General features: G+C 34.7%; 1 protein-coding gene across 2 annotated transcripts; it reads left to right on the forward strand.

The window, feature by feature from the left end:
- The first annotated feature begins 14 nt into the window (after positions 1-14).
- On the forward strand, positions 15-6,997 carry LOC134855391 (cell death abnormality protein 1-like). Of its 2 annotated transcripts, XM_063871895.1 has the most exons (4): positions 15-969; positions 1,266-1,818; positions 4,372-4,559; positions 6,283-6,997. In XM_063871895.1, exons 1-4 carry the CDS (start codon positions 64-66, stop codon positions 6,409-6,411), a joined length of 1,776 nt encoding a protein of 591 aa, XP_063727965.1. In that variant the 5' UTR covers positions 15-63; the 3' UTR covers positions 6,412-6,997. The 2 variants fall into 2 exon arrangements, with proteins under 2 accessions (XP_063727965.1, XP_063727967.1); XM_063871897.1 differs by lacking the exons at positions 4,372-4,559; positions 6,283-6,997 and having other exon boundaries at positions 1,266-1,373.
- The last annotated feature ends 8,247 nt before the right edge of the window (positions 6,998-15,244 follow it).

The raw sequence follows: 15,244 nt of genomic DNA on the forward strand, positions 1-15,244 counted from the left end.
CCTGATAACGGAAATTGCCACTGCAAACCTGATTTCGAAGGACCCAACTGTGAGACTTGCCAAATGTGGAGGTATGGAGGAGATTGTAGCTTGGACTGTCAATGCGTACAGTCCAACTCATTGTCTTGTGATCCTGATAACGGAAATTGCCACTGCAAACCTGGTTTCGAAGGACCCAACTGTGAGACTTGCCAAATGTGGAGGCATGGAGGAGATTGTAGCTTGGACTGTCAATGCGTACAGTCCAACTCATTGTCTTGTGATCCTGATAACGGAAAGTGCCACTGCAAACCTGGTTTGGAAGGACCCAACTGTGAGTCTTGCCAAATGTGGAGGTATGGAGGAGATTGTAGCTTGGACTGTCAATGCGTACAGTCCAACTCAATGTCTTGTGATCCTGATAACGGAAATTGCCACTGCAAACCTGGTTTCGAAGGACCCAACTGTGAGACTTGCCAAATGTGGAGGTATGGAGGAGATTGTAGCTTGGACTGTCAATGCGTACAGTCCAACTCATTGTCTTGTGATCCTGATAACGGAAATTGTCACTGCAAACCTGGTTTCGAAGGACCCAGCTGTGAAACTTGCCAAATGTGGAGGTATGGAGGATATTGTAGCTTGGACTGTCAATGCGTACAGTCCAACTCATTGTCTTGTGATCCTGATAACGGAAATTGCCACTGCAAACCTGGTTTCGAAGGAACCAATTGTGACCAGACGTGTCCAACTTGGACGTACGGAGATGGCTGTATCTCGGACTGTCAATGCGTACAAGCAAACTCCTTGTTTTGCAACATTGTCAATGGAAATTGTGATTGCAATGCTGGGTTTTACGGAGATTTTTGCGATCAGATTTGCCCACTTTGGTCACATGGTAAAGACTGTAATTCTCATTGTCAGTGTGTGCAAAGCAACTCACAGACATGTGATCACGTTTCTGGTGAATGCATTTGCAAGAGTGGATACTGGGTAAGTTACATATCAAAAAGTAATTAAAAATGGTTAATCGACGAGGGTCAATATCGCTTGTAAGGCTTACAAAAACAGCATATATGAGCTGAACTTAAAATGCATTATATCAGTGCATAAAATAAAACCAAAAAAACCTCTCTTTCCTCCCCACGAATTTGGCTTAGCATTAACTTTAAGGTGTAATTAGCGGTTTTACTAAAAATATTGTTTGTCGTAGTCTAATTAGTTCGATTGTCAGTAGTTTGGTGGAAGGCATTTAGAAGAATGAAAACAGCCCATTTTTATTTGTGTAGGGACTAGATTGTTCAAAAAAATGTGTACCAGGCGGTGGATTTTGGGGAGTTAATTGCGCTCAAAGTTGCCCGGATTGTCAGAATGGTGCAGTTTGCAGCATTTTCACCGGACAATGCGAATGCCATCCGGGTTATTCTGGCGAGTTCTGCGAAGCCCCATGCCGTATTGGCTTTTGGGGTGAGAACTGCGCCCATGAATGTCACTGTGAAAATGGTGCGGAATGTAATAGATTTGATGGTACTTGTGTCTGTACGCCAGGTTTCCAAGGAGGTTTTTGTGAAGAAATTTGTGAAAATTGGACTTACGGTGATTCATGTGATCATGAATGTGATTGCAACCAAACGAATTCTCTTCAATGCCAGCATGATAACGGCGTGTGCGTATGTAAGAACTTCTGGACTGGCGAGAAATGCGAAAAATGGACGTGCCCAGAAGGAAAATATGGAACACTGTGTGAACAAAATTGCACATGCGTCAACAATGGGATATGCGATTCAAGGACTGGAAGTTGTAATTGTCAGCATGGATTCGAAGGCGACATTTGCGACAAAGGTGAGAAAATTATTAGGAAATAAAGCGAGGTAAGGATTCAATATGATTCAATGAAAAATCCTGAAAAAAGTTAGACAGCTTAATGGAATATTTGATTGTGAAAAATTTAGTTTGTACATGCAGAAACCGTTGCTGTAGTTTTCGACTTTTGTTTTTATTTTCAAAGTTGCAATTATCTTGTATGATAAATCGTAGTCCTAGAGCTATTTTTTCCGGCTTTCGAAGAGACGGAAAAATTTGAAGTGACGGAATATTTGAGCTCGGGGTGGTTTTTTTGCCTGACAAACTTTGACTTTTTAACTTGCACTTTTGACGCAATTTTTACGGAATCGAAAAGCATTGTTGTAATGAGCTTCAACTTATAAAGATATTTCACCTGTAATCATCTTTCGAAAAGGTATGGGGGTTAAAAGATTGCCAACATGCGATAATTTTATTGATATTATCGCGTACGCGGAGAAATTGTTCTAAATTGAGTTGCGACACTCCATTTAGTCTTTTTGCTATTTAATTGTATGCAAAAAAAATCAATATCTGAATTACATAGCTTTTGGTTGAATAATTTTTGAAAAGCTGAACAAAACTTCCCAAAGCTGAACAAGACTGATTGTATCAATGTGAAAATTTCAAACCACCCATAACCTCACAAAATGATCAAAATTGAAAGTTTTTCAAAATAACCAAACTCCCAATGTTCAAACCACCATAACTTTGAGAGAAAAAGTGTAGATAATCTTTTTTTAAGTTTGAGCTTATGTTATCAATATTTCAATACCATAGGGCTTCTCTTAGAAAGTGAATACTTTTCGAATTCCGATTTATTTTGTAAATAACAAACTTGTGTAAACATTCCTTTGTTTCATCATTCCTTCAAAAATGGTTAGAAAATCGAGACCGAACAAAATTGTTTTTTTTTTACCGAAGAACACAACCGAGAGGACAAAACTATCATTTTTGCATGAACAACGACTTAATTATTCTAAAAAAGAAAAATTTGGCTTCAAAACATCCCGCAAAACGCCATGAGGGCATGTGAATAAACTTTGAAAACTAACTGTTGCAACATACAAGGAGTGACTAGTTTAAAGGTTTATCCAATGTCAGCCCGCAGTGACAAAAATGGATGAAAATTGATTGCATACAGAGAAATCTACCGATTAACGTAAGTACTAGAAACGATTCATCTACAACGATACTTCACAAGCGATGATTGATACTATACAGACTCTTTTTCAACCAAAAAAAATGGATTTTAGCAACAAATTATAAATTTTTCTACTCTGTAGAACATGTACATAATCTGTAGATAATCTGTAGGTAATCTTTAAATAGTTTGAATATAATTTTTTATACATTCTGTAAAAAATCTGTATGAAATTGATCATATTGCCTAAGAATTATGGGGGTCGTAACAATTCCAAATTTTTAGAAGCTGAAGCTTCTAGAAGAAGAAACTTAGCTCAAACCTGTCTTCTACTTGTTGTTCCAACACCACTGAGAGTTGTGTTTTTCGAGTGTGTTTTTTTTTCTACGCAAAACCAGCTACTAAAAAAAAATCATCAGATTATGGTTTCTCATTTTAAAGCCCTTCGTGGCGTGACTTCATTAACATGAAAAACTCTGAAACATTTCATCAGCCTGGATTAAAAAATTTCTTTTGTTTTTCAGTCTACCTACAGCATTTATTTGGCAATAGAATCAGGGGCGGATTTAGGGGGGGCGGACGCCCTACCCTCAGGGATTCGACACCCTGCCGACCCAAAGGGTCCCCCTTTGTACTATTTTGAGATCTCCATTTTTGGTGACGGACCTTAAAGGCGCCTTGGGCGCCAGTATATACTAATTTTGAGGGGGGAGTGCGCGCCGAAAAAACGCATTTTTTTTTCGTAAAATTTTTCCAAAAAGTGCCTAAAAACGCTTTTTTGGCCTGTTTTTTTTCTAAATTTTGCCAGCGGCGCAGAATTTCGGCCAAAACAAAGTCTTTGTAGTGCTTTGGCAGAGCTCAGAAAATCAATTTGGTCGACCTACAAAAAAGGTCGACAAAAATTTCGAAGTTTTTAAATTTTTTAAAAATCCCCCCCCATCCCCATCGAGAAAATCCTAGATCCGCCCCTGAATAGAATGTAACTTCAGCTTAGATAGGCCGTTTTTAAATGAATTGCAAACTAATTGCTGATTACTCAATTCAATAGTAATTTTTTGTCGACTAAGTTTTGTTGCCTTTGTCCTCATAAAAGCAGAAAAACCAAACATTACGAGGCCAAACTGTATTTTGTGAATTGTAAGCCGATTCCGCAATAAAGACACTCCTTTTGTTTTTCTTTTGTTTTTTTCATTTTCTTTGATCGTTCCGACAAAACTTTAACATGTTTAAAGGCTTTTATCACAAATTTAGGAACATACAAACCCAAAATTATACGCCTATCCAGTGCACAGTTTGGCCTCTTAAGGAATTTTAAACAATTTTTTTTTTCATTTACAATGTGTTCGGATGCTATAGTAACCGGCTATTTTTCACTTTAGTTTTTGTCAAATGTTTGAAATGAAATTTAGAAACATCTGAAGATGAACAGTTGATGATGGTTATTGTGGCATCGGCAGTGTTCTTGGGTGTTTGTTTGCTTATATGCAGCCTTTCGCTGTGCTGCTGCTTTTGTTGTCGGAGATCCAAACCAAAGTCACCTGAACAGAAAAACAAACAACAACCTGAGATCTCAAACGTGATCGCTGATAACGATAAGGTAAGAGAGCCACAAACGTGTTCAACAAAATAAATATAATTTAACTACTTTTTACCTTTATAACGCACAAACACATACACATACATACATATACACCTCAAATTACGTAAAGTATATGTTGTAAAAAATCTCCCTACAAAAGTTTTTTTGAATTTTATCTAGATTTTATATTCATTTTTTGAGTCGTACAACGCCAAAACCTAGATCACTTTTTAAGAAATTAACTTGAATCGAACTGGATTGAGCTTTTTTAAACCAAAGTTAACAGAGTGAAAGGTCATATTTTTGATTTAACTCAAGTCTGACTTCAAACTGTTTTTTTTTCCACTCGGAATATATTTTTTAACAGCCTTCTTATAATTAAAAATAAATACTTTTCATTTTATCGCTGGTTTTGTCTTTTATAAAACCATCCACAACAACCAATTCATTAATTTAGAAGTAAAAAATTTTTCTAAGTCGGCCCGACATAGCTAAAAGATAGATTAATCTAAAAAATTTATGTAACTGACAACTTGAACAATTTTTTGATTGATGGTTTGAAAATGCTTAGAGTAATTATACGTCTTTTGAAGACACATAAGTAGTTCACTTAAAACGCCATGATATTCAATGGAAATGTTCACTTTTTGATACATTCACCAATCTGGGTTAATTTTATCGAAAAGCTTCTATATAAAAGATTATTGAATTCCGAATAGCTTTGTGCCTTTGATTTTTCTTCTAAAAAGGACACTATAAAATATTTTACTAAATACTTATCATTAGAGAAGTTTTAACTGAGCCTAAACACTCTATAGACAATGTAATGCATAAAATAAACAAATAGCTACTTGATTTGATTGATTGCCACTATTTCAACAAATCGTTTTGGTAATAAGCATTGAAATTTTTGTAAAAATATCTTTGGATCAAAATAATGCACCCAGAAAAAAAAGCAATAATCGTTATAGTTGAAATGAAGCAATTATTATATAAAACATTTTTCAAGTCTGATTTTGTTTTGAATTTATTCCTTTAAAACTATCCTAGTAAGATGCAAAAGCAGTGAACCACAAAAATTCAAAAATTCTTGTTTTTCTTCTTCAATTTAATTTTTTCTCTGGATAGAAAGTACATGGGTTAAACACAATCAGGTCTAGAGAAGATAGTAATTAATTTGAATTGAATACTATCTTATCGGCGCTTGAACGCATCTTAATGAGTTACCTTCTTCGCTTGCGCAAGTTGGTGCTCTTTTATTGATAAGTTTTCTATATTTTTGGTTTATTACACATTTTGGAACTAACTTATTATCTATATACGATGTTTCAATTTTCGGAGAAAGTGATAGAAAATTTCTGCTTGGGGTGGATTTTTTCGGACGAAACTCTACTTCTTAAGCTGGCTACACCTAGCAACAACTTCTTATTACTTTCTTCCAAAGTCGGAGCATTAAATTTATTGCTATCTTTTTTATATGTATAAACATTTATACACTTTTTCCCTGTAACTTTCCTAACATTTGGTAGTTGCTCGTCAGTTTTTTGAAAATCAAAACTTTCGCAACTGTAACCAAACACGAGGTTTATTGAAACTAATTGTTTTGCCCAGCACCATGGGTTCAAACAATTTAAACATAGCAATTTTAACCAAGATGAGTAAGATTGCTAGTTAAGGAAGGTTAATTTGCTAAGATTAATTGCCTCAAAAAAGTACTTAAGTCATTCTTTGCAAATTTCAGAATGGCTTCAATGAAACTGAATCCAATGAAAAAAGTGTCGGGAAAAAAGGAACAAGAGCTGAGAGTACAATCTATTCGGAGCCGATGCCGTACGATCTCATCGACAACTACGTGGAGCCCAAAGTATAATTCATCCGTTTTCAATTGTTAAGTTCACTTTCCGTCGTGAAGAAAAGAATGCTCGTTTTACTCGACTATTTTAATATCTGAAATTTCCTCTTGTTTTAACTTCTACAAATTTTTGAAAAACAAATCCAAAAAAATAGAAGAGGACTCTTCAGATATCATCGTACATTGTTTTCAACCTGTCTTATTGAACAATTTCTTTAAAATTTCTTTTTTGTTACATTACGGTAACAAATGGAATACTTCTAGATTGTTTCCAGCGTGTTTTGATTGTTTTTAGACTTTTTTCATTGAACTACTTAATGATTTTGTCAAAACAAGTATCACCTGGAAAAAATTAGCAAAGTGAAAGATAACAATTATGCGTCAAAATTGCCTATCTAAAACCCAAGTAACAATTGTGATTATTACCATAATTTATGGGGGTATAACCGAAAACCCCCATTTGTCTATTTATACATATATCATTTAGCTCACCGAAATATTTTGTGTAATAAAATACAATTCATGAAATTTTTAGCTAAATTTTGGCGGCAAGTCATTTAAGTCTATTGTTTAAATAAATTTCTTTATTGTTGATTATTGTTATACGCCCAAAACAACAAAAAACTCATTTGGGCTTCGTTTTTCAATGAAAATATTTCACTGGAATTATTTTCAAACCAATCAGATTTGAACATTATAATTCAGTTTTTTTAAGAAAAAAGTTTAATTTTTGTTCGTATAACAGAAAATACCCATATCTCTATTATTTACAGTATATGGATATGTTTTTGTAGCAAGTATTTTTGTAAAAATAGCCTCTAGTTTTGTATGAAGTATATATTATGAAGTTAGTTTGATTAAAATTAAGTGGTATAATATTAGACTTGCAAGCATAAATGAATGATGATTCCATGTCGTATAACCTAGAAACTGTGAACAAAAAATCAAAATTTAAAAAGAAATTGGAAATGATAAATTTTGTTTACAGATGGACAATTATTTCATCGAATAAATCATTTATCACAATATAATGTTAAATAAAATTTTGATTATAAATTGAGGTTTGAGCCGCCATCCGAAGTCCAAAGTGAGTCTTGATAGTCTGCGCTCAGATAAATTGTAAATCTTGTAAATAAATATTGTAGTTAATTAAACGAACAGATTCAAAAAGTTTTCTTGTTTGTTTGAGAAGTAAAAAGAATGATCAAAAAAATTTTTGTGCTAATTAAAACGGGGGGGGGGGGGGGGGTGGAGGAGGTATCGATTAGCATGTGTGCCTATTAGCATGCGTTAATTGCTTTAATTGGGTGTTCTTTCAGACGAAAAACAAAGTAGCCAAACTTCAAATAAATTCGACAACCACTTGATTCGTTATGGGAGTTAAAATAAAATTTCACTTTCGCATAACTAAAAATTCAGCTCAGTACATGCTGTTCGAAATCACAAATTTCAGTAAACAAAACGTGTAACTGCGAATCTTTAAACTACATTTTTTACATGGACATGCTAATCGGCACACACGCTAATAGGATGGCCCCCATTAAAACACAGGACTGTCGTGTTTTCGGAAAAACGGAACACTTACAAACTTCATCTGAAATACTTATCCGTTCGCGTTGTAAAAGTCATAATTGCTGAAAATTAAAGTTTCACTGTTTTTTATTAAGGCCCTAAGAAGAGCTGGACCGTAATTTTTTTTGGCTTTCCAGTAATTCAAAAATAAGACTTCGGTCAAATTTTTTTCAACCATGAAAAAATATTGTGCGGTCTTCCTGCGCACTTCATCGAAATGATGACAGTGATGGAAAAATTTTCAAACCCCAACGAGAGTTTTCAGGATTACTAACCATAAATCTATGGCTTTATTGGCATTCTGGAAAAAAAGGGGCTCCAAAAATGATCAAACGATGTCGACCCAATCAAAAGAGGGCGACGGATTCACACAGGTTGCGCTAAAATCAGTATATTACTACTCAATTCAAACAAACTGACATCAACTGGATTAAAGAAAAAAGCAAGCAAAAACGACAAATTAGAGAAAAGCATCATGTTTTGTGGCTTTTTTGTATCATGAGGGCATTTTTCTACTGTATAAATTAGGTACAAGTTTGACGCAGTACACTAAAAACTCGAAACTAAAAAATACGCAAAACAAAACTTGCTAAGAAACATGCCCAAATATGTCCAAAAGTCGTGGTTTGAGGAATCCTGTCAATAATTCGAAAATGATTGGTGCTAGTGTAAACTTAGCAGTAGTGCGTAAAATTGTGATCTAATATCCGACCTTGTAAATTTATTCACTATTTTTCGCCTCTTACCAAAACAGCCACATTCCTCTAGATAAGATCGGGGCTGAAATTGAGCAGAAAAAAATAGCGCGAGAAAAGTCCTAGTTTTTGAAAGAACCAATTCACTATCTCGTCCCCGCCACCAGTCTAGTTTTAGAATATTTTGCCTTTTTCCAAAAATTTATCAAAACCAATTAGGAAAAAAACAGGCTCTTTCCCCCCCCCATCTCACGCAAGCACCATTTTTATGGTGTAAAGAGGGGTTTTACAAGGTTAACCATAAGACCAAATATGTTTGCCATGGCCGATATAGTTCGCATGCCAATTTTTGTATTATTCGGATCATGTGAACAAAATTTCACTAGTAAAATTTTGCAGGTGGGGGAAAAGGAAAAAGAGCCAAAAGGCAGTTACAAAAACTCCAAAAGGCATTCTTAATTTCAATATAGCATTAATATATCCTAACTAAAGCAAAAAGTTTGAACAAAAAAAACATGCAACAAGAAATCTTTGAACAAACAATATGCAGAAAAAACATATGCAGAAAAAAAAACAATATTGAAAGAAAACTACAAAAAATTTATACACAGTCGGTGACCAATACTACAAGGCTCTTGGCCGCAACCTTAACTTCAAAAACTTGATATACCAATATTTTACTTCTCGGAATAACCATCAATTTGTTTCGAAATTTCTAAAAATAAGTAAAGGCCGGATAAAAATTAATATAAATCGCTATAGGTCGAGAGAGTTATCAATGAAATCAAACAAGTCGCTGATAATAATCTCTGCGATACTCTGTAGTTAAACTGTACTCAGTTGAACCATTTGATGACTACCTAAAGGCAATCAGGTCAAACTTGATGATTAATGTAGAGCCAAAGTCTATAATTACAGCACTGCATGAAACTTCGTTAAAAACGCGTAAAGTACCTCTAAAAAGAAAGCTGGAAGGAACAATTCATGCATGGTTTTCAGATTCAACATTGAATGTTTTTAAAAATTTTGGGAACAATTCGTAAAGCTCATTTTACATTAGAATCAATTCCAAAACTTCAGGAACTGATTCCAATTAATTTCTCAATTCCAGAATTTTGCGCCTTTTAATTGGAAAATCCAGACTGTCCTGACCGGGACTTGGCAAATGAAGAACGCCGCAAATGAAACAAAATACAGCGACCGGCGCGACTAGAAAAACCGTCGGGACTGGCGCGACATAAGGAAATATCGCGAACGGCTTGATTGCGAAGTTCCAATTTCAGACCTGAGAAACTGAGAACTAAACTCCACGACTAGCGCGACTCTAAACATGTTGGAACCGGTTCGACATAAGGAATTGGCGTGACCGACGCCATTGAATATTTCCAATTCCGGACCTGCGCGACTAAGAACAAACAACCAAAATTTCCAAATCAGGATACGTGCGACTGAGGACTGAGAAATAACCACTTTGCTTGGCGCGACTGAGCAAAATACCGAAAGACATTTCTTGACTCGAACCGCTAAAAATTTTTCTTGAGCTGCTCCGTCAGTCTTTCTTAAGTCGAGCCTGTAACATCTTGTCTTCAGTCGCGGACCTCGACCCGACTTATCGAGAAAGATTTGTCTAAGGAAACAAAAAGATTGCCGACGGCAGCTGAATAACAATTTGCGGAATCCAACAAAACTTCCGCCAAGCAATGAGACTACTCTTGCAAACTTATCTGGTACTTTTCATCAAACTCTGGCCAAACATCCTCAATAGCTTCGTCTCCAACAATTAAAAGCTCCTATTCTTGCTCTGCTGTCTCTACTTTGCGCTATGTAATTGAGTTACCCGCTCAATTTTACTGCAACATCGAGTTACTCAAATAGATTGAGGTGTTCATCTTCTAATAGCAAATTTTTTTCTGGTTTTGTTGCTCCTGAAGTAGTCCACAGCAACATATGTATCAATTTGCTTCAAAATCTAAAATCATGCAAACAACTAATAAAAACTTCTGGAACGTTGTTAGGTTGAGGGGGCCTTGAATAAAATCAAAGAAATTGGGTAAATTAATCTCAATTTTTTTCAGCAGTTGATATCCACTCATTTGAACCATTTGAAGACTATCTTAAGGCAGCAATCACACTAAAATTGATGATGAATGTAAGGAAAAAAACTATTTTTACAACACTGCATGAAGCTTATCTAAAAACGCGTATAGCACTTCTGAACTTCTAAAAAGAAAACTTGCTCAAATTTTACTGCAAAATACAGCTACTCAAATAGGTTGACGTTATCATCTTCAGCTAGCCAATTTTTTCTTGTATTTTGTCTGCTTCTGAAAGAAAGCAAAGCAAGCTACGTATCAGTTTTATTTCAAAATTTATAAAAGAAAAGAACTAATAAAATCTACTATGACCGGTATGAAGGCTGGGACCTGTACTTGAAGGCGCAACCCATGAATGGTTTTCAGATTCAACATTGAATGTTTTTAAATTTTTTGGAACAATTATAAAAGCTCAATTTAAATTGGAATTAGATCGTGTTAAAAGTTAACCTTCCCGGATCGAGGTCCTCAATTTAGGAAAAGAATAGCGCGATTCAAATTTAGCAATTCCAGAATTTCGCGATTTTTAATTGGCAGTTCCAGACTGTCGCGACCGGAAATTGGCAATTAAAGAACACCGCAACTGGAAAAAAGCACAGCGACCGGCGCGACTCGAAAAACTCTCGGGACTGGCTCGACATATGGAAATGATGCGAACGGCTTGATTGAAAAATCCCAATTCCGGACCTGTGCGACTAAAAACTCAACACTGCGGCTGCCGCAGCTCAAAAGATCTTCGGGACCGGTGCTACATAAGGGATTGGGATGACCGGCGCGATTGAAAAATTACAACTCCTGACCGGCGCAATATCAGTCTTTTCTTATGTGGCGCCGCTATAGGCTTTTCTTAAGTCGCTCCATCTGTCTTCTCTCAAGTCGCGTCTTTGAAGTTTTTTTCTGCAGTCTCGGACCTCGACACGTGTTATCAAGAGAGATTTGTGTAATGAAAAAGAAAAATTGCCTATTGCAACTAAATAACGACCGAAACATCAACCAAGCTATGCCGCTACACCTGCCTAACTTATTTTGAAATTCTCATCAAACTCACGCCAAACAGTCTCAAAAGTTACAACTTCAACAGCTACAGCTTCAAGTTAAAGTTTGTTCTACCAGCTCTCTGTTGCGCTAAGTATTCGATTTACACGCTGGAATTTTACTGCAACACATTTTTACTCAAATAAATCGAGGCGTTTATCCTCATAAAGCAATTTTGTTTTCTGGTTTTTTGCCTGCTCGTGAAGGGTACACTGCAATCAACGTAGGTGTCTGACACAAACTCGGGTTTTTTGCGTGGGAGGAAGCTTTAAAAAAGCCCGGTTTTCTCATGTCCCGAGAACATGTAACTCAGTTCATATTTTTTGTGCAGGTCTTTTCGGAAAAAAGTTTCCCGTCTTTTCTTGTGCGAAAAAAATCTCCAGCATTCGTACACAAAAAAAATAAACAGCAAAAAAAAACTTGAATTGATTGTTGTTGAACTCCGCACATATGTTGGTCAGTTCAACAATTAAGCTTAGATCGATCACTCTTGACTTTTTCCGTGCCCAGTAAAATTTTCCAGAAGGATCAAAAATTCTTCATGTCTCCCACATGCTGTTTTTCAGATCTGAACTTCATTTTTTCTCATAGAAAATTCAATTTTGAAGTCTATAGATTAAGGTTTTTTCTGCAAAAAAAAACATAAAGAATCTTGATTTTGGTTTACTTGTACATTTCCCGATGTCTCTCTCATCCTTAGGGAAACAGATTGAAGCAGTTTTTGATGGTAGATTTGGTATAAATGGTATTTAAGTACTCTCCAGTTTCTAACTAAACAAAAAGAGTTTTGAAAAGTCTAAATTAGCCAAAATGGCGCAAACTTTTGGATTTTTCAGATCAGAAACTAGAAAAAAACTATGTTTGAACAATATGCATTAAAAATGTAGTAGTCTTTTTTTTATACTTCTAATTATCAGCATATGAGGAGAACAACAAAATTCAGTTATGAAACAGAAGCCTCTACTTACTTTTTTCTATAGAACTAAATGCCAACTTGGCATATTTTTTCGGTTTTTTGAATTCGCAGTTTTTATGGGCAAGAAGAGTAAGCATCAGTGTGCAGCTACAGTTCCCAGTGTTTCGAAGTGAACGTTTGAAGTTTAGTGATCGAATTTTTTTGTTGCTTCCAAGGTTATTGTAGCACCAACGTTATTACCATTTTTTCCTTAGCACATTACTACTATCAGATGAAATAATTGTTTACAAATGATATTTAAAAGTAGCCGATAAATAGATACAAAATGGATCAAGTAATTTGGGAACTTTTTGCATATATGAATCAACCCAAGTTTTGTCTTTTTAAGAGGCAAAGAAATTGGGAATCATTTAGCAGCAAAAAATTCTTTTAATGAAAATTGAATTCAATTTTTAGATTTTTAGGGTGCTTGCGCTTAAGTAGCATTCAAATCCTTATACGGCTTTGATAAGAGTTATCGAATAAAAGCTTATTTCTTGAGACAATTGTATAAAAACCTTAAAAAACCAAGCCTAAATTTTTCCATGATAAAATAAACAAGGTTGTTAGGTTCCAAAAAAAATTTATTTTATCACAAAAATCAAAAACTTTTGAGAAACAATGCAAAAAGGTTTCGGTCTTTGAGTTATATGCTATTTCTGCTCGTCTCTTGCAGGTACTTAGCCAAATCTTTCATCGCACTCTCAAATTTTTCTAGCCCATCGAGTGAGACCTATGTGGATTTAGCATGAGTGCATTGAAGTTTTTCATTGGCTTCGTAAAAATTCTTCCAATTTTCTAAAATGAATAGGCATGGTTATATTTTTCAAAAAATGAATATCTTGTCAATAAGAAGGTAAAAAGCTTTTCCGCTTATTAATCTTAGTGTGACTGATAATTGATAATCAAAAGAAAAAATTTGCGAGGCAAAATACATAATTATATGGTCTCCTTAAAAAGTTTTCATGGTTAAGGGAGCGCAGAACGAATCTTACAACAAAATTACAAGAATTTGATTTCGTCTGAACCGCAGCTCAGAAAACTGAATCTTGATGAATTTGCTGTCCAAAAGAAATGATTTTATTAAAAAGTTTATCTTAGAAAATTTTGAATTTCTTGCTTACAGAATGTAAAACTTTTCTAAGCGTTTGGATCATAATTTGAACCTAGAGCAGAATCAAAGAGTTTAGAAAATCAATTTTGTACCAGCATTTTAAATTTTTGGAAGTTTTGCGCAGCTCATGAAAAAAATTTGCTCTCTGGTACGTGTCATTAAAAACTTTTTCCCATCAATTTTAACACATAAATTTTAAGCATAATGTTTCCAATTCTGCCAAATATGATACTTGGGATTATTACAATTTTGTATAGGTCTTCAATTCGAGGATTCGAACCGAAAAATTGCATAAACTAATGCCGACTTTAAAATATGCAAAATGCTTGTTGTTGGGCTTCTTAATGCTCCTGTTTTTCAAGGTTTCATTTTCATTTAACGTATTACATCTGGTCTGAACCTTAGAAATTGTATTTTTGAATGATTGATCGATAGAATTGAAACAAACTGGCAAGAAAGGCATGTTTCTATAGACTTTAGATTGAGTATAGTTTTGCAGAAAACAAAATCCATCAACAGATATTCTTTGTTACCTACTCTTGCACAACTTGTCACAAACATTTAAATTACTTTTTATTAGCACGAACAAATACGGTGTGGAGTTTTTCCAAGTTTTTTTTGTACAATTAGGAAAAAAAGACTTTGAATAGATTGGATTTTTCAGCCAAATTTAAACTGAGTTAATCGTCAATCCAGCTGCTATAAAGGTTTCACAAAAACGGAACACATCGAATTGAACGTGAATGGAGCCCGGATGAAAAACCTTTAAACACCCAGGCTGACCATCATAGACCGAGAATGCCAATCATACATTTTTATACACTAAATATAGATAAAAAAATGCAGGTCAAATAAATTTCATAGTTTTTGCTTACATGATAAAGTCGAAATTTAATTAAAAAAAGTTTTTGTTGTTTGGGCATAAGAGACGGTGTATAATCATGAAGAAAATTCGGGCAGAAAAATAGTAGTTATGCCCAATTTCACAAAATGGATTTTGTATGACTAGCAATTTTTGTTGTTGAAACTGGAAATGTTACAGTAGTTTCGAAATTGACTTTGAAAAGGTTTGTAATTTTGTAGCGCAAAACGTATTTGATACTCAATCAATCATTTCCAAAAATTGTTCTTTTTTTCTGTGTATAAGGTAGTCCTGGATACAAAAAAGTGGCATTATTGTTTAAAATCTTTCGAGAACTTATTAAAATACCTAATTACAGTTTATTGCAGAATTTTTTATGCCTTGAACATTGAATGATGAACTCAAAGTTTCAAATTAGAAACTTAAGTGTCTTACAAAATGTTTACAGAAAAAAATGTAAAGATCTTAGATAATTCCACAATATTGATTGCGTCAGACATCCATATTCAGTTTGTTTCTATCGCA

The sequence above is a fragment of the Symsagittifera roscoffensis genome, chromosome 10 (genome assembly GCF_963678635.1).
Source record: "Symsagittifera roscoffensis chromosome 10, txSymRosc1.1, whole genome shotgun sequence".
In the NCBI taxonomy this organism is placed as follows: Eukaryota; Metazoa; Xenacoelomorpha; order Acoela; family Convolutidae; genus Symsagittifera; species Symsagittifera roscoffensis.

What these genes read in the sequence shown, in the direction of transcription:
- LOC134855391 (XM_063871895.1), top strand. Translation starts at nt 64, where the DNA reads ATGTGGAGGTATGGAGGAGATTGTAGCTTGGACTGTCAATGCGTACAG. An exon ending in TTTGCAAGAGTGGATACTGG is followed by an intron (nt 970 to 1,265) that starts GTAAGTTACATA and finishes TTATTTGTGTAG; the next exon opens with GGACTAGATTGTTCAAAAAA. An exon ending in AGGCGACATTTGCGACAAAG is followed by an intron (nt 1,819 to 4,371) that starts GTGAGAAAATTA and finishes AATGAAATTTAG; the next exon opens with AAACATCTGAAGATGAACAG.